Source organism: Jaculus jaculus, chromosome 14 (assembly GCF_020740685.1).
Source record: "Jaculus jaculus isolate mJacJac1 chromosome 14, mJacJac1.mat.Y.cur, whole genome shotgun sequence".
Lineage (NCBI taxonomy): Eukaryota > Metazoa > Chordata > Mammalia > Rodentia > Dipodidae > Jaculus > Jaculus jaculus.
The window spans coordinates 82,723,547-82,748,057 of record NC_059115.1 but is presented as its reverse complement, the minus strand read 5'-3'; the positions used below and the strand labels follow the sequence as shown (position 1 = coordinate 82,748,057).

At 43.9% G+C, this 24,511-nt stretch overlaps 1 protein-coding gene across 1 annotated transcript in view; it reads left to right on the top strand.

The window, feature by feature from the left end:
* The window catches only part of Cmya5 (cardiomyopathy associated 5), a 106,700-nt gene that overhangs the window by 32,922 nt on the left and 49,267 nt on the right, over positions 1 to 24,511 (top strand). Inside the window, exons 2-3 of the mRNA XM_045133397.1 lie at positions 7,795 to 17,317; positions 22,746 to 22,841. Of these exons, the coding sequence (XP_044989332.1) occupies positions 7,795 to 17,317; positions 22,746 to 22,841 (9,619 nt within the window). The remainder of the gene's footprint in view (positions 1 to 7,794; positions 17,318 to 22,745; positions 22,842 to 24,511) is intronic.

Sequence of the window (24,511 nt, the reverse complement as noted above, 5' to 3'; positions counted from 1 at the left end):
TCTCTTCCTAGATTAAGTTCTGAAACAACTGATAGGCAAATCAAAGGAATGGTAGGTGAAGACAAAAGTATCATCTTATTACTGGCAAAGCTGGTATAGCCTAGGTATATAGGACAATAGTAGGCTTTCTAAAACCAAACCTTAAAAATAGGCAGATTTACATGTCCAGCCAAAGGCAGAACCACAGGCTTCTTCTCATATATCTCATAGCAGAAGGAATAGAGTAACCTGGGGGCGAGTGAAAAAAGGAAGTTAGGCCAGGTGAGCTATGCTAAAAGATGTCCTTCTAGATGAGAGGAAACATAGAATAAGACATCAGTGCCTCAACTAGTTATTCAGTAAGTCACTGTAATGTATTTTAAGATATTTTGCAGATAAAATGCTCCTTTAAGACACTGAAAAGATGTGCACATTTGATTCCTATAGTATATTAGTGAAGCAGGAAGTGCATGTCCTAAGCTGAGCTGCAGAGTATTGTGACTAGTGATTTCCTTGCACAGAAGCAGGTGAGGGCTTAGGCAAATACCTGGTTTGCTTCACTGTGGAGCCCCTTCTAGAAGCATCATCCAAATACACCCTAAATACAACAGAATTAGTATAAAGTTCTGTTACAAGTCTATAAATCAGACGAAGTTGGTTAATTCAAAGTGCATTCTTAAAATCTTTTGGAAATTTTTCACTGAATAATAAACTTGCTATAAAAGCCATGCCTGAAAGGCTGTCAGTACATAATGTACATTTAACTGTAGTACAAATAGGAAACATAATAAGACAGCAAATGTAGCCCCAGATATGTTGTTAATAATAGTGTTTAAATGAACTAAATGTTTTGTTTGAATTACCAGAATGGAATTTTAAAATAATTGCTAGTTATAAGAGACACATGTAAAATGTAAGTATATAGAAATCTTCAAAATGAAAAATAAAAAAAATGATATATCATGTAAACATCAGCCAAAAGGGATCTGATAAATGTAGCTTTACTAATAGTCAAAGCAAATTGCTCTGGTATCAATATTTTGATATGTTGGGTGAAAAACGGTACATAAATGAGACATTTTATTATGATTAAAAGTTAAAAATCTCAGGGTAGGAGAGATGGTTAGTGGCTAAGGCATTTTCTTGCGAAGCCTAAGGAACCAGGTTTGATTCCCTGGTACCCATGTAAGCCAGATGCACAAAATGACACATGTGTCTGGAGTTCATTTGCAGTGGCTGGAGGACCTAGCATGCCCATTCACTTCTTTCCTTTTCTATTTTATGAAAAAGTTTAAGAAGCATTGGTGTTATTTCTTTCATGAAGGCATGGTAAAATGCACTGGTAAATCCATCTGGGCCTGAACATTTTTCTCTATTTGTTTATTTATTTTTGCTGGAATGACCTATCAATTGATGAGAGTGGGAGTCACTCATTACAAATGTGCTTGGTGTTTTCTGTGACCTTAAGTCTAATAGTGTATGATGGAATTGGGAGCACCCATGTTAGGTGTATAATATTTAGAATTGCAATGTCCTCCTGTTGAATTGTTTCTTTAATAAATATAAAGTGACCTTCTTTATCTTTTCTAATTAGTGTTCGTTTGAATTCTACCCTGTCAGATATTTGGATAGTAACACTTGCTTTTTTTCTGGGCCCATTTGCTTAAAATGTCATTTTCCATTCTTTCACTCTAAGATGGTGTTTGTCTTTTATGGAGAGGTGGGTTTCTTGGAGGCAACAAACAGAAGAATCCTGTCTTTTAATCCAGTCTTCAAGCCTGTGTGTTTTGGTTGTGGCATTGAGGCCATTGATATTAAGAGTTATTATTAGCCAGGTGTGGTGGCACACACTTTTCATCCTAGCACTTGGGAGGCAGAGGTAGGAGGATCGTCATGAGTTTGAGGCCACCCTGAGGATACAGAGTGAATTCCAGGCCAACCTGGGCTAGAATGAGATCCTACCTCGAAAAACCAAAAAAAAAAAAAAGTTATTATTGAAAGATGTATATTTATTCTTGCTGTTATTCTTATTTTGCAGTGCTTCCTGTTTTTACTTTACTCTCTTGTATTAAATAGTATTTGAGTATGGTTTATTTTTTCCCTGTTTCCTCATGTGTATGCTTTTCTTTCTCTCTAGTCTGAAGGATCCCTTTGAGTACTTTCTATAAAACTGGCTTAGTGTTCATATATTCCTTTAACCTGTTTTTGTTGTGAAATGTCCTTATTTCTCCATCAATTTGGATGGATAGCTTTGTTAGATAAAGTAGTCTTGGTTGACAATTGTTATCCTTCAGAACTTGAAATACATAATTTCAAGCCCTTCAGGATTTTAAAGTTTGTGTTGAGTAATCTTTTGTTATTTTTATGGGCTTGCCTTTATATGTGACTTGATATTTCTCTTTAACTGCTTTCAGTATATTTTCTTTGGTTTGTGTGTTTAGTAGTATAATTATAATTATAATATGATGGGAAGTTCTTTCCTGGTTTTGTCTGTTTTGTGTTCTAAAGGCTTCCTATATACCTATTGGCATCTCTTTTCCTATTTGTGGGAAATTTTCTTTTATTATTTTGTTGAAAATACCAACTATACCTTTGGAGTGAAATTCTTCTACTGTTTCCTGAATTCTTACATTTGATCTCTTCGTAGTGTCCCAAATGTCATGAAATTCCCATTCATACCTTCTTACTAGTTTGTTCTTAGTTTGTTCTTATCTTTATTGGACTGTACTGGATCTGGTACCATTTCTTATACTTTATATATTCTGTCTTCTCTAATGGGTTCCATGTCAGCCTGGGTCAAAATGAGACCTTGCCCCCAGGAATTACAGAAGAAGAAGACAAAGGCACTATAGATCAGGAAATCAAAAAGTCAAAAAAAAAAAAAAAGTCAAAAGTCAACCCCCAAATACAGCTTATTTAAGAATGGCAGTTAAACAGGTTGGAAGGACTTTAAGAAAGTCTACCAAATACTTAAAGAAGAAATAATGCCATTTGCAACAAACTCTTCAGATGATAATAAAGTATGTAATAATTACTAACTTGTTTTATGGAGAAACATGATCTTGATATAAAAGCCTGGAAAATACATTATAAGCAAAGAGGTTTCAGTCCCATATTATCCATGAATATGAAAGCAAAATTCCTAAACATATATTAGAATCAAATTCAGCATTATATAAAAAGTATAACATATCATATCCAAGTTTAGTTCAGTTCAAGAACTCCAGATTGGTTTTGTATTGTTATACTGATACTGTAATACACTATTAATAGGATGGAAAATATATGATTATTTTCATAGTTCATAAAACTTCAATAAAATTTAACATTGGTTCCTAATATTTAAAAAAATGTTTTAGAAAACTGTATCATCATATTCAAATAAAAAGAAACTTCCTTAATCAGTTAAGGGCAATCCTCAAAAGGAATGTTTGGTATTAATTTCTGATTTCAGTCTGTTGCTTGCTTTATCAACTTAGGCCAGCTGACTCTTCTCCTTGACCAACTCTGTTTTGGAGGGGGGAGGTGCTGAGTCTATATGAGAAGCTAAGCACCAATCAGAAAATTGCTTTGGGGGAATGTAATCAGAGGAGAATATATGAGATGATCTTCATAGTCAATATCCTTTAATTATGAAAAGTTGATGTATATACATGCATGAGAAGACCAGTGAGAAACAATCCTCTACTGGGGATGTTTCTCTTCTGTTAACATAGTACACTTTTAGATGCAGTGTACTATGAATTCTTGGTCTTTGGCTTTCTACATGCTAAAATAGTCATTCTCTGATTCCTGTTGCTCATTCACCCATGCCTCTCACTGAACCAGTCTACTGTGATCTTGTCCTAGAATTACCTCCCCATCCTCATGCCACCTCCTTTCCTTACTCTGTCTCACAAAATTATTTCTTCTGAAAATCTACTCAAGTTTCTTTCTTCCTTGAAGTCTTCACTTATGTCTTCATTGGATCTTATATGTAGTTCAGTGGTAGAGTACTTGACTAGCATGTGCAAAGTCATGAGTTTTATTTTCAGTAACAGCAAACAAACAAACACAAAAAAATAAAACAGATTCTGTGTCTTTATATTTGTATTCCTTACTGTTTAAACTTAACAAAGTTTATTAGATGCAGAAATAATGGTGGCTGAATACACAAGTGATTGATTAGGTAATCTACCTCAGTTGAGTTCTATCTTCCTTTTACTACCTTCTGCATGCTCTGTTCAGCATTCTTGCACTCATCCTAGCTAGTAATGAAACTGTTTCTGGTTGGGTACACTGAATTTACAGTCAATAATGAACTCTAAATTGAATTTTTAATTGCTTTTATAATACTACTGCTGTCACAGGCATTCCCAGTGGTGATTTCCCAGATACATGTCATAACTTTTGTTTTTAATTTCATCCCATTTTTCTTAAGTGACACAAAAGGAAGAAGGAATAGCATGGGTTGAAAATTTTGAGGAATAACCTTAATTAAATATGTAAAAGAGATTGGAACAACACTCAAAGACTCAATCCAGCCCCAAGAGTGATTGCTAATTAAGTTCAGTAGTCTGATACCAAAACAAATAATGGAGAGCCAAGTTGCCAAAATAGAGAAGCTAGTTCATCCCTCTGTGTCTCAATCTTCTTCCTCAAGGCATGGATAAAGCATGGGATTACTTACAGTAGACCAGAGTCAGTGGATGAGGCTGCCTGCTAATGCCCAGCTTTGCTGGGGGCTGAGGAGAGCAAGATCTCACCATGTGCATATACCCCTCTGCCACACACTTCTGGGGAGTGCTGACATTTAGCCAAAGAGAGAGTATCTGCAAACACTTCCAGTCCTGATCCTCAGCCAAACATCACACAGCAGGAAGGGTTCAGAGGAAGCCTAGATTGCTACGCGCTGCCCATGTCTCAGAGCTAGGATTGTGTAGGTGCATACTTTTCAACTCTGGATAAATACTGGAGTTGCCTGGGAGCCTTTGAAACATAAAAACACAGCAACACCCAGACTCTACCTTAACATTTAAATCAGTCTGTGCAGGGTATTTTTATAAGGCTCTCCACAAGTGTTTCTAGTGTTCCAGAGTTAAACACTAGATAGGAGCAATGACTAATGACAAGAGGAGAAAGGTTAATAAGGATCTCAAATTCTGTATTTATTTATTTATGGGAGAGAGGCAAAAAGAGAAAGAGAGAGAGAGAGCAGGCCAGGGCTTCCAGGCAGTGCAAACAAACTCCAGATGCATGTGCCACCTTGTACATCTGGCTTATGTGGGTCCTGGGGAATCAAACCTGGGTCATTAGGCTTTAAGGGCAAGTACTTTAACTGCTAAGCCACATCTTCATCCCTATGGATCTTTTAAAATGTGCTTTAGTTTAGCATTTATGCTTAGTGTTTTTACCATCATCTCATTTGTCATCAAATGGTACAATAAGCTAGTCAACAGTTTGCTTATATCTCTAACTGTAGCCATATTCCTAGGGGAAAAGAGCATTGGAGTTTTGATCACCAACTTAAGCTTTGATGACGTGATGGCCAACATACAGCGTGGCTGCTCACTTGGTCAGGAATAGTAACAACGGAAGTTTTTAAAATAAGCCTCGAAAGGATATAGACTTTAGATACGCACAAGAAGTGGGGTGTAGTGGTAGACATTCCAGGTGGTGGAGCATCATAAGTACAGGTGGGGAGGAGGTAGAGGGAAAATCCAAATTAGAGTGCTTCAGAGTCTGATACATGGGCCTGAGGCAGATGAAGGGGCACCCACAGCCTGCTATCTCAGAGGGCCTATAACTAGCTTTCCAAACATCTGGACCCTGAAAATGACTACCCTCAGCCTTCTTTGAACTGTAATTAAAGGATTGTATGGAAGTCCTGATTATAGATAGCATTTATTAATCACCAACAATATGTCAGGTACTTTCAGAATTTCACATGTATTAACTCATCCTTACAACAAATCCATGAGGTAAATAATTATTATCTTTATTTTACAGATGATGAAAGTGATACATAGTAGGCTGACATTTTTTGGACATCCTTTTTATTCAGTGATCTGATTTTCTTTTATGACTCAGTTCTCATGAAGCATTTACTAGATCATGAATTACATACACTAATTATGGGCTATGTTCTGAGAAACTCACTGTCCACTGACTGTATTGTGTGAGCATAATAGCATGTGCTCACACAAATCAAGATGGCAGATGACAATCACTCTACATGTCCTTTTGATACAACTAAGAGATGCAGTAAATGTAAGATGTATGATGCTGTTGGTGGCATTGTAGGGCATAGCTTATGGTTTTACATAAGCCAGTCTTTTACTTTATGGTGCTGGGAATCAAATTCATGGTCTTTCATGGGCTAGACAAATGCTTTACCACGAAGCTAACAATAACATCCCACCAATAAACCTTTTAGGCTAGAGGGCACTCCAAAATACTAAAAAGTAAAGTATAGTAAGTACAGGTGATTCTCATTACCAGATGTTTTATATTGTACACAACTGTCCAAGTTATGCAGCTGACAGTGTAGTAAGTTTGTTTCCAGAAATAATGCATTGAGCCACTAGGAATTCCCTACCTCCATTATAATTTCCTACATCCACACTCATCTATTACGTGGCTCATCATTGCACAAATGTCATTATGTTGAACATGATTGTAGATCCAACAAAAATTAACCATGGAAGGGTAGAAGGAAATGGGTACTTAAAGTCAGATAGAAATACATGAGCTAAGCATTTTGATATTATTTTCTTTTAAAAAATATTTTTATTTATTTATTTTCAAGGGAGGAGAGACAGAAAGAGAGGCAGAGAGAGAGAGAGAGAGAGAAAGAGAGAGAGAGAGAGAGAGAAAGAGAGGGAAAGAGAAAGAACAGACAGACAGAGGGAATGGGCCCGTTGGGGCCTCCAGCTGCTGCAACAAACTTCAGATGCATGCGCCTCTTTTGTGCCTCTGGCTTTATGTGGATCAAGGCCAGTGTGAGTCCAGTTGACCAGCCAGGAAGCAGGTGGCACTAACCTAGGAGTCTAGTGGTGCACAGGTAGGTTTGGTGGTAACCATGGGAGCAAAGGACACAGATGTAAGAGTCATGATGAAGGTCCTAGTGATGAAGGTAAGCCTCAATGGCTGAGGAGCCATGAAGGGACTGGAGGGGCCCAGGCAGGATGATGTGGGAAGGAACAGAAGTGAACTTCAGCATTTTGAGTGTAAGGGATACTGAATTATTTTGGTTTAGGATGTGTTATTGCACTTGATATCTTGATTTCAACTTTTAAACTTTATTTTTTAAACATCCTTATATTTAAGGTAGATGGCAACATTTATCTTTGTATTTTAATTTCACATTAATATTTTCTTTTGCTGTTTTTTTTTTTTTTTTTTGATATAGGGTCTCGCTCTAGCGCAGGCTGACCTGGAGTTTACTATGTAGTCTCAGGCTGGCCTCAAACTCACAATGAGCCTATCTCTGCCTAATGAGTGCTGGGATTAAAGGTGTGCACCACCATGCCTGGTAGAGAGAGGTGTAGGGAGAGGTAAAGAGAGAGAGAGAGAGAGACAGAGAGAAGGAGAATGGGCATATCAGGGCCTCTAGCTGTTGCAAACAGACACATGTGCCACTTTGAGCATCTGTCTTTAATGGGTAGTGGGGAAATGAGCTCTGATCGTTAGGCTTTACAGGCAAGTGTCTTAACTGCTGAGTAATCTCTCCAGCCCTCCCGTTAATCTTTTATTTGTTGAAATATTACTTAATCTAATAACTAATAATGTGACTATTATTTTGTTACTTTAATGTGACTTTATTACTTATTATAGGTTGTCAGACCAGGATGAAGAGGGCAAGATCAAGCAGGAGTGTATTATCTCTGACCCTTCCTTTTCCATGATGACAGTCCAACGGGAAGATAGTGGAATCACCTGGGAGACTAACTCAAGTAGATCTTCTACTCCTTGGGCTTCGGAAGAAAGTCAGACTTCTGGTATATGTAGTCTGGAAGGGTCGACTCTGAATTCTCCTCCAGGAAATGTTTCCTTTATCGTGGATGAAGTTAAAAGGTCTCGGAAGAGAGCTTCTAAGTCCAAGCATGGCTCACCGTCATTGCGTCGGAAAGGCAACAAAAAAAGACACTCACTGGAATCCCCAGAAGTTCCATCAAACAAAAAAGATAGTCCTTTAATTTCAGCAAGCCAGACACTGGACACTGAGAAAGAGAAGTCATCTACTGGCATTTATGAAAGAACAAGTAAAAAGAAGACCACCTCAAACACACCTCCTATTACTGGGGCAATATATAAAGAACACAAGCCGTTAGTGTTGAGGCCAGTCTACATTGGAACAGTACAGTACAAAATTAAGATGTTTAATTCGGTGAAAGAAGAATTAATTCCTCTGCAGTTTTATGGGACACTGCCGAAAGGTTATGTCATTAAGGAAATCCATTACAGGAAGGGGAAGGATGCATCCATCAGTCTAGAGCCAGACTTGGACAACAGTGATTCTAATGTACTTTCCAGAAGAGGTAAATCAGTAGCACAAAGCCCAGAAGATGACACAGCAAGAGAGCTTGCCCCACCCTGGAGAGGTGCCCTCTCCAAAGGATCAAAGTCCCTGAGCTCATTATTTGGCCATGAAGAGCAAAAGAAGATTTATGTTGATTCTCCTTTAAATGCCACCTCTGAAACTGAGCACACAGTTTCCTCTTATTCAAGAAATGATAGCACAGATCAAGAAGCACAGCTTAGCTCTTCGAAGTTAGTACCCCAACAGCCAGATGACAAAGCACAAACCCTTGAGGTGGAGCCACCTGGTGCACCTGCAACCGAGTTCCTGGAAACAACAAAGGAAGAGTTTGAGCCTGACATGCGGGGCATGGAATCTTTAGAGAAAGACTCTGCAGCCTTCCCAGCTGTAGTTGATGACAAGGAGGAAGACGTGTATTCTGTCAGCCGCTCCCTGTCACTGGAGGCAGAGGAGGATTCTCTGGAGACAGGATCACCAGGCCTGGCACCATCTAGCCAAGAAGAGTTTAAGGCAGACAGGGAAGAGCTAGCACCCACTTCACCAGGAAGAGCAGAACCTTCCACCAGGGATCTGACCTCTCCAGAGCCCAGCATCCAGGGAGAAGAGGAACTGGTGCAAGAGCTGCCCGTTTCGTTATCATTACCAGAAGTAGAGAAGGAAGTAGAAGCGTCCCTTGCTACAGATGAACCTGAGGACTCTAGTTTAGCAGAGGAGATCATAGAGCTTGATTACCCAGAGAGTCCTTTAGTTTCTGAGAAGCCCTTCCCACCGTCTTTGTCCCCTGAAGTGGAATACAAAGAGACTATTCTACCATCACAGGTGACATCCACACCTGAACCTGTCACTTTGTCTGAAGAAGAAAGAGAGGAAAGTGAGTCTGTTTCCACTGATTCTGCTTTTGTATCTGAGTACTCAATCCCACGGGATTTGAACCATGAATTAGACAACCAGGAAGTTGAGGCAGCTTCTCCATCTCATGAAAGAGCCATATCTGAACCTACAGTTTTTTCAGAAGAAGAGAATGAGGAATTTGAACCCTATGCTGCAGCTGTAGCCTCTGCATCTCAGCACGCTCTCCCACCTTCCACCACTAAGGAGACTTTGCAGCCCCAGACCCCACTGTTTTCAACAGTTACATCAAACCACCTGGTCCTCTCGGGAGATGAGGCCTCAGGAAGTGGCTTTTACACACCGGATCTCACATCTGCTTCTGAATATCCAACCATACCATCTACTACACAAGAGGTGTTAAAGAAAACAACTGACCACAAGCCCCCCTTCATATCCCAAGATGTTTCTGAACCCACGATTTGGCAAGAAGAGAAGGAAGATGCTGGGCCACACACCCCAGCTGCAGTTGCTTCTGAACACTCCCTCTCACCATCCATAACAGAGAAGATATCTGAATGTCAGACACCTCGACCTCCTACTCTGGGGCATGCGGTCCTGTCAGAAGGTAAGGTGTTAGGAAGTGAACATCTGACACCAGTTACGAAATTGATTTCCAAATCCTCAGTTCCATCCATTGCAACACAGGAATCCCAAAAGAAAATAATTGATGATGTACCCCAGTTCAAGTCAGAAGGAATTTCTGAGCCCATGATTCTGTCAGGAGAAGAAAAGGAAGACTCGGGGCCATATTTGTCAGATGTGGCCTTTGCATCTGAACGTTCTCTCCCACCACATACAGTTGAGGTGCCTTCTGAATGTCAGGCCCCAGCACTTTCAACCACCTCATCAGAACATGTGGTCTTATCAGAAGAGGAGACCACAGAAACCCAGTGCTATTCACCCTCTTCCACATTGGCTTCTGAACTTTCACTACCATCATACGCTGCACCAGAGTTCCAGGAGGAAGAAACTGTCCGCAGATCCCCTCTGTATCTGAAAGGTGCCTCGTCACCCACGAATCTATCTGAGCAAGAGCAGGAAGACATTGGACCCTTTTCCCCTGATTCTGCATTTGTGTCAGAATTCTCGTTTTCACCCTATCCAACTCAGGAAGCAGAGAAGAGGGAACTTGAGTTTGATTCCCCCATATGTCTGACGTCCCCATCTGAGCACACTGTTTTGTCAGATGATGACACAGAAGAAGCTGGCCTCTTTTCTCCAGACTCAGCATCGCAAGTTTCAATCCCCCCATATAGAATCTCACAGGCAGAGAAAGGTGAAACAGAGCCAGATTCACCATCAACTGCAAGGTCTGCTTCAGGGCACTCCTCCTTTTCTGAAGCAGATGAGGAGGAGGTCAGGTCAATGGCTGCTACCCCTGTGCCTGAACACGTGGACTCATCACAGAAGCCAAGAGCTGAGCCTGTCCCTCTCACATCTGCCTTTGAAGCGGCGACCCTGCCACCTTCAGCAGCTATCGCAGAGCAGACAGGAAGGATGCCAGATGCTTCAGCAATCTCCACCACTGTATCGGAATATCTCATCCTGGCCCAGCAGCAGGACACTCAAGCATTTTTGGGGCCTGAAGACTTGGTTCAACCACACTTAACTAGGGGATCGGAGAAGGCAGAAATGAAGACTGGTTCCTCAGCCACGACAGCACCCAGTTCTTCCCCTGTGTGGTCATCCACCAGAAAGGAAGAAACCAGACCTGTCTTGCCTGCACCTGAGTCTTTGGTCTCACCTGACTCAGGCCATGTCATTAAGAAAGAGCAGGAACCCAAAGCAGTACTCAGTCTAAAAGTTACAGATGAGCAGACGGCATTGCTGAAAGTCAACAGGGAAGAAACTGTGCTTGATTCTCAAGAAGTTATAGCTCATGTGTCACAGGACCACAGACCAGAGCCACAGCCTCCAAGTGTTCCAGAGTCTGGGATGAAGCATTCAGTTTCATCTGACTTAGTAGATGAGCCAAAGAAGGACGTCAAACCCAGTTTAGCTCTGAGTGCGACTTCTGACCTAGAGCCGAGAATGTTGTCAAAGAACGAGTTTGAAGAAACAGCACCGTGTTTACCCCCAAAGGAGGCATCTGTTTCTGGGCCTGCAGGGCTATCTGGAGTGACAAAGGAAGTGGAAGTTGATTCCAAAATAACAAGAGAGCTTCCTGCAGCTTCATCGGAAATAGAAAAGGCAGTTGAACATGGTCCATTGGCACCGTTTTCAGCTTTGACAGAAAAACTAAAGAAAGCAGTTGAGCCCAACTCTTCAAAATCCATGGCACCTTTAGCTAAGTTTGATTCAAACTTGACCAACTTGGGAAGAGAAGAAATCCTGAAAGGCTCATCTCCTTCCACCCCCATGGAGCATCCAGGCCCAGCAAGATCAGGACAGGGCGAATTAGCAAGTGATTTGCCAGTGCTCGTGGCATCTATAGATGAGCATTTGGTTCCTAAAGAGGAAGAGAAGGTGCCACTTAAAAGTGCTGCTTCTCTCATCGAAGCCTCCTTATCCACAGACTCTGCTTGGTCAGAAGCACAGAAAGAAATTAAACTAGATTCATCTGCAAGCACATCTTCTACAGCAGAGCATTCTGTTTGGACAAAAGCAGAAACTGAAGAAGTTGAACCTGGGTTGCCAGTGTCCCAGATGTCCCTCTCTCAGGATTCAGAGATCTGTGAGGGAGCAAGGGTGGAGGACAAACAAACTCCTTCATTTTCTACAGTCCTTGACTCAGAGCATTTGCTTTCATCACAGAAAAAGGACTCGGTGTCTGCCTTAGAGGTCAGCCCGCGTGGTGAGTTAAAGAAAGCAGAAAGTGAACTTCCTCCATCCCAGAATGCATCACCCGCATCCAAACATATAGTTCCTAAAGACGAACAGAAGGAAATAATTAGTTCTTCTCCCAAGTCTGAGAATTTAGTGTCAGATGATTTACTCTCAACATTACTGGCTGTCAGGGATGATATGAGCAAACAGGCAAAAGAAACATCCCCACTACCACCAAGAGGTTTCCCATCGGGAACACAAGGTCTTGTAGTGCTCCCTTCTGAGCCAGAGAAGAAACACAAGCCACCCCAGCAGTCCAAACTCCCAGCTGCTGGGTCAGAGCTCAGTGGTAGTTTAGGGAGAGAGAGTGGACCCTTCGACTTAGAGCCTGCAGAATCTCCTGTAAGTGGATCAGGGGATTCTGTTTTTGAAAGGGACCTAGCTGAGCTTAGGAACAGAGGAAAAGACAGTGAAGAAAATGGGGAACATCGTGTGTTTTCTGATATCCCTGATATTCTGAAGCCTGACGAAGTGCTTCATTCAGGTCAAGCTGCTAAGGTGCCCGACACGCACACATCTCTTGCACATAAACCAGAGCTGGGTGTGAAGCAGTTCTCTGATAGGAAGGAGAATTTGCCTTTGGAACATGCAGAATCACTCATGACATCAGAGCCTGCAGATGTTGAAGGAAGAAAAGAGAAAGAGCCTCTTATTTCTCCAAAGGGTGATGACTGGGTGCTGAAAAAGCCAGTGACGGTGGCCAGTCACCACGAAGACAGAAAACTAGCACCTGTGCAGCCTGATTCCCCCGGCAGCACAGAGAATGATGTGGGGCCCGGGCAACTCGCGGCTGTTCCAGGGGACAAGGATCACACATCTGAAATCAGAAAGCAGGTCCTGTCTCATTCTGCTGAAGAGGAGCCAGCATCTACGCTTGATGCGCTCAGTAGTAATGTAGAGACTTTGTCAGTTAAAACTTATGTTTCTGAAAAAATTAAGTTGCACCAGGAGCCAAACTCTGTCATTCCAACTGGAAGAGAAGAGAGAAACGCAACAGAGGAGAGGCAGATTCATTCTTTCATGAGGAGCGAACATTTGTTATCAGAGAAAATAGACACAGAACTTTCGAAGCCTTACAAAGATGTGGGCCAGGAAGAAATCAAACCGGCCCCAGAAAGAACCCTTCAGGCAGTACCTGGCCCATCAGTGGAACAGGTGAAGCTGGAAACCGTCCTCTCTCCTGTCCAAGCAGAAGCTGTAGAGCCTACACTGGACCAGGAAAAAGAAGCGTACCAGAGCGCGAGTCCTCTGCTTGCAGAGAGGGCAGCACCAGACGCCCGAGCGGGTGGCTTGCAGGCTGTCTGTGATGCCAAAGAAGGAAGACAACCAGCTCCTGAAGTGAAAATCTCCACCCAAAGTCGACCTGTGCTCCCCATTCAAGCACACGAAGCCCCTCAACCTGCAGAGACACCTGAGGGGACACAAAAGCTGTCTGAGAAGCCAACGGTAACCGAGAAAGGCCTTGCTGAAGAAAAGGGGAAGAGAAGAATTTCATCTTTCACGTCATGGATGTCCAGTTTATTTTTTGGATCAAGCACTCCAGATAGCAAGGCTGCTGAAAAGGAAGATTTAGAAACTCAGCCAAGTCCCTCTGTGGAAAAAGCAGCCAGTCCACTGGAGCCTAAAGGTACAATTCCCAGCGATGTGGCTGCAACTGAGAAACTAGCTGGTCAGTCACTACCTGAGGTGAAACTCAAGTCTGCTGAAGAGTCCAGAAGTGATTCAGTTAAACCTGAGGAAGGTCACGACCTTAAAGAAAAACTGACAGTTTTATCAAATGTAGAAGCTGTAAGTCAGCTAAAATCCAACTCTGGGGTCTCTAGTGAAGATTATGGGAAGCACGAAATCCCAGACTATTCAGATGAGATGAGCAGAAATGGAATTACTTCTGCTGGAGAGAAGAAGCCTCTTAGAACTCAACCTTATTCCTCGACAGGTGAGCAACTGGTTATGGAAGAAACCAAAAGGTCTATTCCTCTTCATGTTACTGAGAATCAGGGGCACCAGAAGCCAGAAATCGCTCCTCGATCTAAATGGAATATTTCTGCTCTTAAGGAAGAGCCAAGCCATGAACAAAAAGAAAAATCACTCGACGTCGTAGATAAAGTGACACAACAGCCAGAATCAGCTTCGTCCAACTTTGAAAGTAAAAATACCATGAAGGAATCCAAGAAGCCAGAGCCAATAATTTTGCCAGCAGACTCAGACATCAGTTTAATTGATCGTGGTGAGGAAAGACTAAAGAAAGAAATGCCAGAGCCGAGTTCTTTGAAATATTCTGAAGAGGAAGTAAAACGCCCAATGCAGGGAAAAGATAGCTTGGAAAGTAGATCCTGTGCCTTGGCAGAAAAGAGGGAGCTGGCAGGAAAGCAAGGCGTCATGGCCACCTTAGAGCTTGGAGAAAATAAAGAATTAGAGAGATGGCAAGTGACACAGGAAGCTCGGCCTTTCAATCGGGAAGAGGCCAAACCTGCCGCTGAGCTGGAGCACGGGGAAAGGGGGAGAGAAGACCAGGAAGAGCCGGCGCGGCGGTCTGCGGAAGGGAGGAATCAGGAAACCAGGCCTGGTTCCCCGCACGCGCGCGCGGCCGTGCCCGGCGAGGCAGCTGTCCCCGTAAGCCAGGCTTTGGGTGAAACTCAGCCATCTTCACTGGTCAGGACACCGCCAGTTACTGCAAAGCCAGGAAGCGTGCTCTCAGAGCTGGTCCCCGCAGCCGGGGCAAGAAAACCAGCAGCGAGCCGACGAGACCCGCCGGAGGAAAGCGAGGCGCTGGTGGAGAGGCCCGGGTCCCCCCGCCCCGAGGCGGTGGCGCTTCCTCGCGGTGAGGTCGGCGACGAGCCCCCGCCAGCCCCGGGAGGGCGCGCGGTCCCGGCGGGTCCGAGCGAGGAGAGGCAGCGCGTGGCGACGCCCGGGCTGCGGGCAGGTGACGGCGAGGGGCCGGCGCCCCCGCTCGGCGCCGCTGCGCGCACATCAGCTCACGCGTCCGAGGAAGCGAGGCGGTCGGGAGCCCAGCCCTGCCCAGCGCCGTCCACGAAGCCTCCGGCTCCGGCTCCAGGAGCTTCCGCCGAGGCTGAGGCCGCGAGCAAAGGAGAAGCTCCGCGGGCAGAGAGGCCGACGGTGCACACCATGCAAACGCCGAACGGCCGCCCGTCCGAGATGCCTAAGCAGTCCGTCGTCAGTTCGAGGCGCCCCTCGGGGGCTGTGGAGAACGCCCCCAGGAATGCGCCGGCCCCGCCAGCGGCCAGCAACTACGCGCGGTTTATACTGAGCGCCGCGCCCGCCGCCGCCAGCGACTCGCCCCGGCCGCCGGCTGCGGAAGAGGCCGGATCTGCAGCCGCTGGCACGCCCGCTGGGCTTGCGGAGCAGCGGCCGAGCGCCTTCCGCACCGCTTCGGAGGGCTGCGAGACACTGAACGTCCACGCGCCCGCCCTCGTTGCTCCGCTGGACCAGGAAGAGGGCGAGGGCTCGCCCGAGAGCGCCCCGCCGGGAACCCGGCCCCGGCCCGACGGCGAGGCCGCTGCCTCCCGGGAAGCGCCGGCCCGCGCGCCTCGCGGTCCCGACGGGGAGCTCGCGGCCCTGCGCGCCCGGGAGCCAGCGGACGCGCCTCGAGCCGAGCCGCTGCAGTCCACGCGCCCAGAAGAGGATTATTTTGAGAAGTACACTTTGATTGATTATCAGCTCTCCCCAGTCCCAGGAAACCTGAAAGCTGTGCAGAAATTAGCTGCCGGAGGACTTTCAAAGGAAGGACGGGAAGAAACCGCCTCGTCCCCAGACCGTTCCCAGGACCGTGTCCTAGAGCGTGAGCATGACCTGGGGGCGGTAGATGAAAGCTCCGACGGGCTGGAAAAGGACCACAGCAAGTTACCTCGCCCAGAGATGCAAAAGCCTCTGGCTGTCCAGCAGTCGCTGGGTGGAAGCGCTTCAAAGGTTGCCAACAGAGGTGTGGGCTGCAGGTCACCCGGGATGCCTTTGTTTGACACCGACGAAGGCGTTCTGTCAAGGAGTCCCATGTTTCCTACCACTGCCAAGGCTGTCGATCCGGAGCTTCTGCAGGAGCCACCTGCACTTGCATTTTTATATAAGGATCTGTATGAAGAGGCAGTTGGGGAGAAAAAGGAAGGGGAGACAGCTTCTGAGGGTGACAGTGCAAATTCTGAGGCATCATTTCCAAGGAGACATTCTGACACTGATGATGGAACAGGGCTGTATTTTGAGAAGAACTTACTCAAAGATGACATGTCTGTATCTCCAGAGGATCAAGGCCACGGTCTGGAGGAAAAACTGCTTGGCAAGGATTATTCACAGCAGCTCAGAGCTGCAGGAGGGGAAGTTGTGGGGAAGCCTGGAACCACTTCATGGGAGAAGAGTTTGGAAGAGGAACGCAAGGCTGCTTACAGGGAACGAGAGCCCACAGACCATGGGAAGAAAGCTCCCATCACAGAGGAAGTTCCAGTGGTTGCTCTAAAAATGAGCTACGTGGTTCCATTTGAAGACACTCCGCATGCTGTGGAGGGCGGAGATGGCCCAAGCAGTCAGGGTAACGAAGTAGCTAATGCGAGTCCAGAGATCCATGTGAATGTCCCTGTGCAAGTGTCTTTCCCAGAGGAGGAATTTGCCTCTGGTGCCACTTATATTCCAGAAACACCACCAGGAGAACCTAATGAGTTGGTCTCACCTGAGCCAAGTAAAGAAAGGGCCCAGAATAGCCCTGTGCAGGACGAGTATGAGTTTGCTGAATATCTGGATCATGAAGTGGTCAGTCGAGGCATTTTATCAGAAGAACTGTATTCAGAAACTACACAGGAAGATGTGTTATCTCAAGGACCACAATCCTTTGAACACATCAGAAAACGTGAATCTGTGAGTGAGGGACAGCAAAGCATGTCTGCTGAACAGAAAGAGTTGGGTGGAGAAAGGATGGAGCATGGCCAGTTAGCACCAGCGTTAGTCACTGAGAAGGCACAAAAGGAACCAAGAAAACCCCAGATCGACTCATATTGCTACACTTGCAAAAGCCTAATTTCTGCAACGGACAAGGTGTTTGACACACATAGAGACCATGAGATTTCACCGCTTGACACAGCTATAAGTGCTGTTAAGGTAAATCAATTTTAATGCACTCAAATGATAGATAATACACACATATTAAATTGGCATTCACATTTTCTCTACTTAATAATGGCAAATATTTAGGGCTGAAGAGATGGCTCAAAGGTTAAGGTGCTTGCCTGCAAGGCCAAGGACCTGAGTTTGATACCCCAGTACCCATGTAAAGCTAGATGCACAAGTGGCATGTGCATCTGGAGCTAATTTGCAATGGTTGGACATTCTCTCTGTTTATTGCCACTCTCTCTATCTCTCTCTGCTTGCAAATAAATAAATGAATAAATATTTTTTAAATCACCCCTATTTGATACACTTACCTTTAAGCAAAATAGTCTGAAAAAAACTAAGACTATTTCTCTAAGAATTTAGTTAAGACTGGGCACATACATGTGCCAAGCAATTTTCATAGATTCTTGGTATACCAAGAAATAGCACAAGGTCTTTTCCATTGAGGGACCTAGTTTATAGCAATGACCATTAACATTGTAAAAATGCCAAATATTATTATATAAAAATAGACCTCTGAGCATGAACACAACTTATTTTCTATCATCAATAATATTGTCTTTTAAATATACATATATTGAGCATTTTAAAGTTTTTATTTCATTTATTTATTCTTATTAACAGCATATTTTGTATGGCTACATCATGTGTTGGCACCCTCTTTTCCCTCGTTTCTGCCCCCATTCCTCTGAGGACCCTTCTCAGTAGGGTTGCACATGTTCCCTATGGGGTTGTGGGAGCAGCAGTCATTTTGCAGGGGGTTGGGGGAGAGAATGCCTTTGAGCATGATATCTCACTGTGGCTCTTAAATTCTTTCCACCCCCTCTTCTGCAAAATTCCCTGAGTCATGGTGGGTGAGTTTTCAGTCTACTTCAGTGATGAGCTCTTAGGAGCCTCAGGATCTCTGCTTTGGTAGGTGTTGAGGGTCCTCAGGGTCTGTCTCCTTCACCTTGGTGCTGGCCAAAGACTAGTGGGAGCTTGACACTGGGAAACACAATCTTTGTCTCTATAGGATGCTGATCTGGTTCCCAATTCCAGATATGGGTTCCTTTATACTGAGCTGATCTCTTAGCCAATCTGAAAGCTATTGGTTACCCACCAAGGCTGTGTGCCACTATTGCACTTGGGTGTACATTCTGTCAGGGTGTTTGCTTCTGAGAAGCTTGGACCTCTGGTTTTTCACACTGTTGCTGGCCTCTTTTCCCCAAGTAGCTCATGTAACACTTTTCAGCACTAGATGGACTGTCTGGGGACTGGCTTTCTCCAGGATTTCAGCCAGGTCTTTCCATGCTCTGTGTCAGCAACATATGGTGTTTTCAGCAATAGGGTCTTGAGGTAGGATCTCACTGTAGCCCAGGCTGACTTGGAACTCCCTCTATAGTTCCAGGCTGGCCTCACACTCACAGTGATCCTCCTACCTCTGCCTCCTGATTACTGGGATTAAAGGCATGTGCCACCATGCCCAACTTACAGTGAGTAACTTTATTGTAAGTTTTATAAAAATACTCAAGACAATAAAAATTTTAAGTTTGAATTTTCTCCATGTTTGATTTTTGCTTATAAAATTTATGTTACAAATGGAAAAATATTTACACCCTCTATGGCAATGTCTGTAGGGCAATGTTCTAGATAAAATGTCAAAACATATCCTGATGTGTCTGAGTATAAATTCTCCACCTCTCCATAGATGCTATTGAGAAGTCTTGAGTCTTTGAGACTCTCATCTACCCTTCAATCATCCTTTTATTGCAGTCACATCTATATTCCCTAAAAAATAGCTAGAATGGCCTTAAAATGACCAAACAACAAAAATTGAACACTCTTTATATAAGAATGCATTTTAGTTTGAGCAGGGCGTGGTGGTGCGCACCTTTAATCCCAGCACTCAGGAGGCAGAGGTAGGAGGATCGCCGTGAGTTTAAGGCTACTCTGAGACTATAGAATGAATTCCAGGTCAGCCTGGGCTAGAGTGGGACTCTATCTTGAAAAACAAAACAAAACAAAATGCATTTTAAGTCTCCAAACACCCTGCTACTGTCATCAGTTTTCAGATAATAAATGGGCTCAGAAAGTTTAAGTGATTGGCAAAGGTCACGGGAGTCGGAACTGGAATTGGGATCCAAGTCAGTCTGATGTCAGAGCGTCTTAGCCATATATGTCTTAGCCATATATCCATATTGTTTGGCCCAGTGCCTTGCTAATGGTAGTGGTTCTCAAAATGATCATTCAGTTTATCACTGTTACAGAATTGTCAGGCTCGTTTTGATTAAATAGGATTACATATTCAAATCTTGGCATTGTCTTTCTTACCAAATTAGTCCTTCTGTTTCTCAAGGTTGAAATTCTGTACTCATTTCATTAAGTCAACCATAAAGATTAAGAGTTAGTTGGCAACTTTCATTTTTATGTTTAAATATTTATTTGCATGCAAAAGTGTGTGTGTGCTGGTATGTCAAGATCTTTTGGCACTACCGATGAATGCCAGTCTGGATAGCTGGGGGACTGAACCCGGGGCAGAAGGCTTTGCAATCAAGCTCCTTTAATTGCTGAGCCATCTCTTCAGCTTACTTTGTAATTTTTGAGACAGGTATCAGGCTATCCTTGAATTTTCCATGTAGTCAAGGTTGACCTTGAACTTCTGATCCTCTTGTGTCTACTTCTTGAGTGCAAGTGCTTGGATTATAGACATGTGCTACCACACCCAATTTACATGGTGCTAGGGATTGAACCCAGGGCTTTATGCATGCAAGGCAAGCACTCTTAACAACTGAACTACATGTCTAGCTTCAGCAGCAGCTTAAAAATGTTAATAGCTATTAAAGGAAATTGTAATGAGAATTTTCTAGCATTTTCTGGATGAACTGTTTTGCCTTCTCAAGGCCTGCTGGATGCATCTGCAGTTTACCCCAAAGTCTTAGCCTCTCCTCTTTAGAACAATCTAATCATAGTAACTTACCTCTTGTTCATCATTTATTTTCTTCTTCATTTGTTCCTTTAAAAAAGTATTTTTTTTTTTGAGGTAGGGTCCCACTCTAGGCCAGACTGACCTGGAATTCACTATGTAGTCTCAGGGTAGCCTCAAACTTATGGCAATCCTCCTACCTCTGCCTCCCAAATGCTGAGATTAAAGGTGTGTGCCACCATAACTGGCTCAAAAAATATTTTTTACTTATTTATTGTAAGCAAAGAGAGATATAAGAGAGAAAGACATAGAGAATGGACACACCAGGGCCTCTAGCTGTTGCAGACAGACTCCGGTTGTATGCACCACTTTGTGTGTCTGGTTTTATGTGGGTACTGGGGAGTAAAACTCAGGTCATTAGGCTCTGCAGGCAAGTGCCTTAACTGCTGAGCACTGAGCAATCTCTCCAGGCCCTCATTTGTTGTTTTTTTTTTTTTTTTTTTTTTGTTTTTGTTTTTGCTTCCCACTCAGTATCTATTGACCTCCTGTTCTATGTTAGGACTTAATGCTAATCTTCGGGGGTGAGAAGAAAACCAGAAAAAAAGATGAGAAAATGGACTGCAGTATGCTAAAAAACTAACCTTTTGTGAGTCAAACAGGATAGAAGAGGAAGCCACAGCTTCGCTTAGCCTTAAATGAGATAGAGCTCTTCTAGCAGTCAAGGGCAGGTAGAACATTCTAGAGGAAGAGGATGCCATAGGAAGAAAGCACACATGTGAGGAGCGTCCATGAAAGAAGCAGTGTGTGTCACGGGAGCCTGGGGAGCTGGGAGGGACTAGAGGAGAGCAAGGGCCCGATCATGAAGCGCTGCATCAGTATAAATCAGTATACCACCATCGCCATTCTGTGGAGAGGGAGGCAGGCCGCTGAAGCTCCGTTACTGTTTGTTAGTTATCAGTTCTAGCTAGACCAGACCTCTGCTGGTCCAGTGGCTCAAGTAGGTGCTCTTCTCACTCATCATCCCACACATTTCCTAGTTGGTTGTCCCTTCTTAAGCTTTATTTTATTTTGACATGGGGAGTTTAATTAGGGTGGCTGGCACTAGCAAGGATGGGGTAATTTACTGGAACATGGGCCACTCGCTTGTGGCCACGCCACTGGACACCATGACTTGTTCTCCCCTAGCAACCATTAACTGCCAACGGCTCCTGAGGGAGGGACAAGACCTCATGAGCTTCTCCACCAGCCAAAATGAAATGTGGGTGGGCTCAGTCTTACTCAGAAACCACAGCTGCTGTGAGTTCCTCAGTGTAATGGCCACACTGTGTCCATTAGACCGCATTCCATAGCACTGGTTCTTAAATTCTTTATCCCTTATTCTGGCTCTTGAATTATTTCTGTTTCCTCTTCCACAATATTCTCTGAGCCTTGGAGGAGGCAATATAGCTATACCATTTATGACTGACCACCCAATGGTTGCTTATTCTCAGTACTTTGGCCACATATGCATCTCTGCATTAATCTGTGTCCACTACAAAAAAAAAAAATCTCTGATTGAGGCTGACAGCAGGATGAATCTTTGCATGAGATATAAATATTTAGAAGACAGTTTGACAATAAGTTCATTTAGCATAATAGCAGTTGTAGGTTTCTCCTTAGGGCCCATGTTCCCATTCATAGGTTTTTACATAGGTTTCCAATATCAGGGATGGAATCCCTTCCATGGAGCAGGCCTCACATCTGATCATAAAGTGGTTGGTTACCCACGTAAGTCATGTCAGTGTCATTGTTGCAACCCAGTGGGCACTTCTTACCTGGTAGGTTTGTTGTAGAGCATACATTGTCCCCGGCTGAGTATGACTGTTGATGTCTTTTCTCCCTGAGCAGTCACCATAGCACCTTCTGGTCCTGTGAAAGCTAGGCGCTGGGGAGGAAGCTTTCAGCTCAGTTCCAGCTTTATTTCTCTAAGTCTGGCATTTCTTCTAAAAAACTTTAACTCAAGGTTATTAGAACATTTATGTCCCTTGAGTAGCCAGTTCCCTTCTGACATTTGGTGTGCTAGGCTTCTGGCTGGTGGCCTTCTCAGGTCTTTCAGGCATACTTGAAGCCATGTGCACATGTGAACCGACTAGGTATGCTGGGCCAATTTAGCCAAGTTGTATGTCTCAAGATGGAGAAAAGAGAGCTTATTAAGAGAAAGCATTTCAGCCGAAACTTCATTAGAACAAGGATGCTTTGAGGAACCAGGAATTTGGTTCTTTTGCAATAGAAGATAAACCATCTTTCTGTAGTTGCTTTGGGGCTCTCATTCACAAACCTCTTGTTTATCCCACAGAATTATGTACAGCCAATTTAGATGAAGCAGCAAAAATAATTCAAAGGTTGATTTTTTTTTTATAGTGAACATAGTATATTAAATCTCTACAAATACTTTAAGAAATTAGAGCCCACTGCTTGGAGGTTCCCTCCCCCCAAAGTTTGTATACTAAAGCTATTTTAATTTTTTTTCTTCAGGTTCAACTAGCAGAATTTCTTGAAAGTCTACAAGAAAAGTCACTGAGGATTGAAGGCTTTGTTAGTGAGATTGAATCTTTTTTTAATACCATTGAGGTAAGTGCGTATACTCTCCTTTGTTCTTTGTTAGTGAGATTGAATTCTTTTTTCATACATTGAAGCAAGTGAGTATACTCCCCTTTACTCTCTTTGTTAACAGCGTCATCAGTAAATGATAGTGAGGTAAGAGGATCTGAATTGGGGTGTGTGTGTGTGCGCGTGCAATTGTGTGTGTGTGTGTGTGTGTGTGTGTGTGTGTGTGTGTGTATCCTGTTTGCATTGCCGTGTATATTTATTCAATTTGATGGTTGTAGAGTCTTTCCTTGGTGTAAGCAGTGTGACTCCTTTCGGTCTATGGATAATGAATTTTCCCTTAAAGACAAACATTTATTAGGGACTTATCCACAGCAGAGCAGATGTTCCGCATGCTTGACCTCAGTTGACCCTCACAAAAAAGCCTGTGTGGTCCTGAGACAGGAGTCACTCTTATTCCCATGTCACAGATGAGAAACAGGTCGAGCATGCTGCCCTTCTTTCTTGCCTTTCCCTGGGTTGACCTTCAGAAATGCTCTAGTTGCTGATTCATGCACTGTGCCCAGGTCCTGCCTGTCAGGGCCTCTCATAGTACCCTTGAGTTCATTCTCATCCCTCCACAGTGAAGGAGTGGGTAGGACTGCTCCATCCTTACCCAGAGATAACCCAGAGACCCTCTGCTGTCAATCAAGAGTGGCAGAGGGCTCAGGCCACTGCAGAAAACTGCTCCTCAGTTTCCTGACTCACTGAACACCTGCTGTACTGCCCCCTCCTGCAGTTTTTGCTTTACAGAATGCATTATATTATAACCTTTTTATTTTAGCTTGATGGAGAAAGAACGAATGAGAGAGAGAGAGAGAGAGAGAAGAGGAGAGAAGAGAATGGGGGTGCCAGGGCCTCAAACAAACTCCAGATGTATGTGCCACCATGTGCATCTGGCTTATGTGGGTACTGGGGAATCAAACCTGGGTCCTTAGGCTTCACAGGCAAGTGCCTTAACCACTAAGGATCTGTCCAGTCCAAATTATACTATTACTTTCTCACTATTCCCGCTAAGTAAAACAGCTACCTTTCCAGAGAACATTTGAGCAGAGAGGTAAAAATAGCAAAAGCCCCTTACCACCACCTGATGGCCAAGGATCTTTGCTCACTGTAGATTATTCTTGTATTTTCTTTTTTTTTTTTTTAAATTTTTTTTATATTTATTTATTTGAGAGTGACAGACACAGAGAAAGACAGATAGAGAGAGAGAGAGAGAATGGGCACGCCAGGGCTTCCAGCCTCTGCAAACGAACTCCAGATGCGTGCGCCCCTTGTGCATCTGGCTAACGTGGGACCTGGGGAACCGAGCCTCGAACCGGGGTCCTTAGGCTTCACAGGCAAGCGCTTAACCGCTAAGCCATCTCTCCAGCCCTATTCTTGTATTTTCATATCTAAAACTTTCTCAATGATGATGATGGTGGTGTTGTTGTTGTTGGTTGTGGTGGTGGTATGTGTGTGTGTATGTGTGTGTATGAGCACACTAGGGTCTCTTGTCTCTGCAACTGAATACCAGATGACTGCACCACTTTCTGCATCTGGATTTACATGGGTGCTGGGGTTGTTCGGTAGTCTTTTCAAGCAAGTGCCTTTAACTGCTGAGCCAGTTCCCCAGTCCTCAGAAACTATGTCTTCATGTTTGATTTTTCCTGACA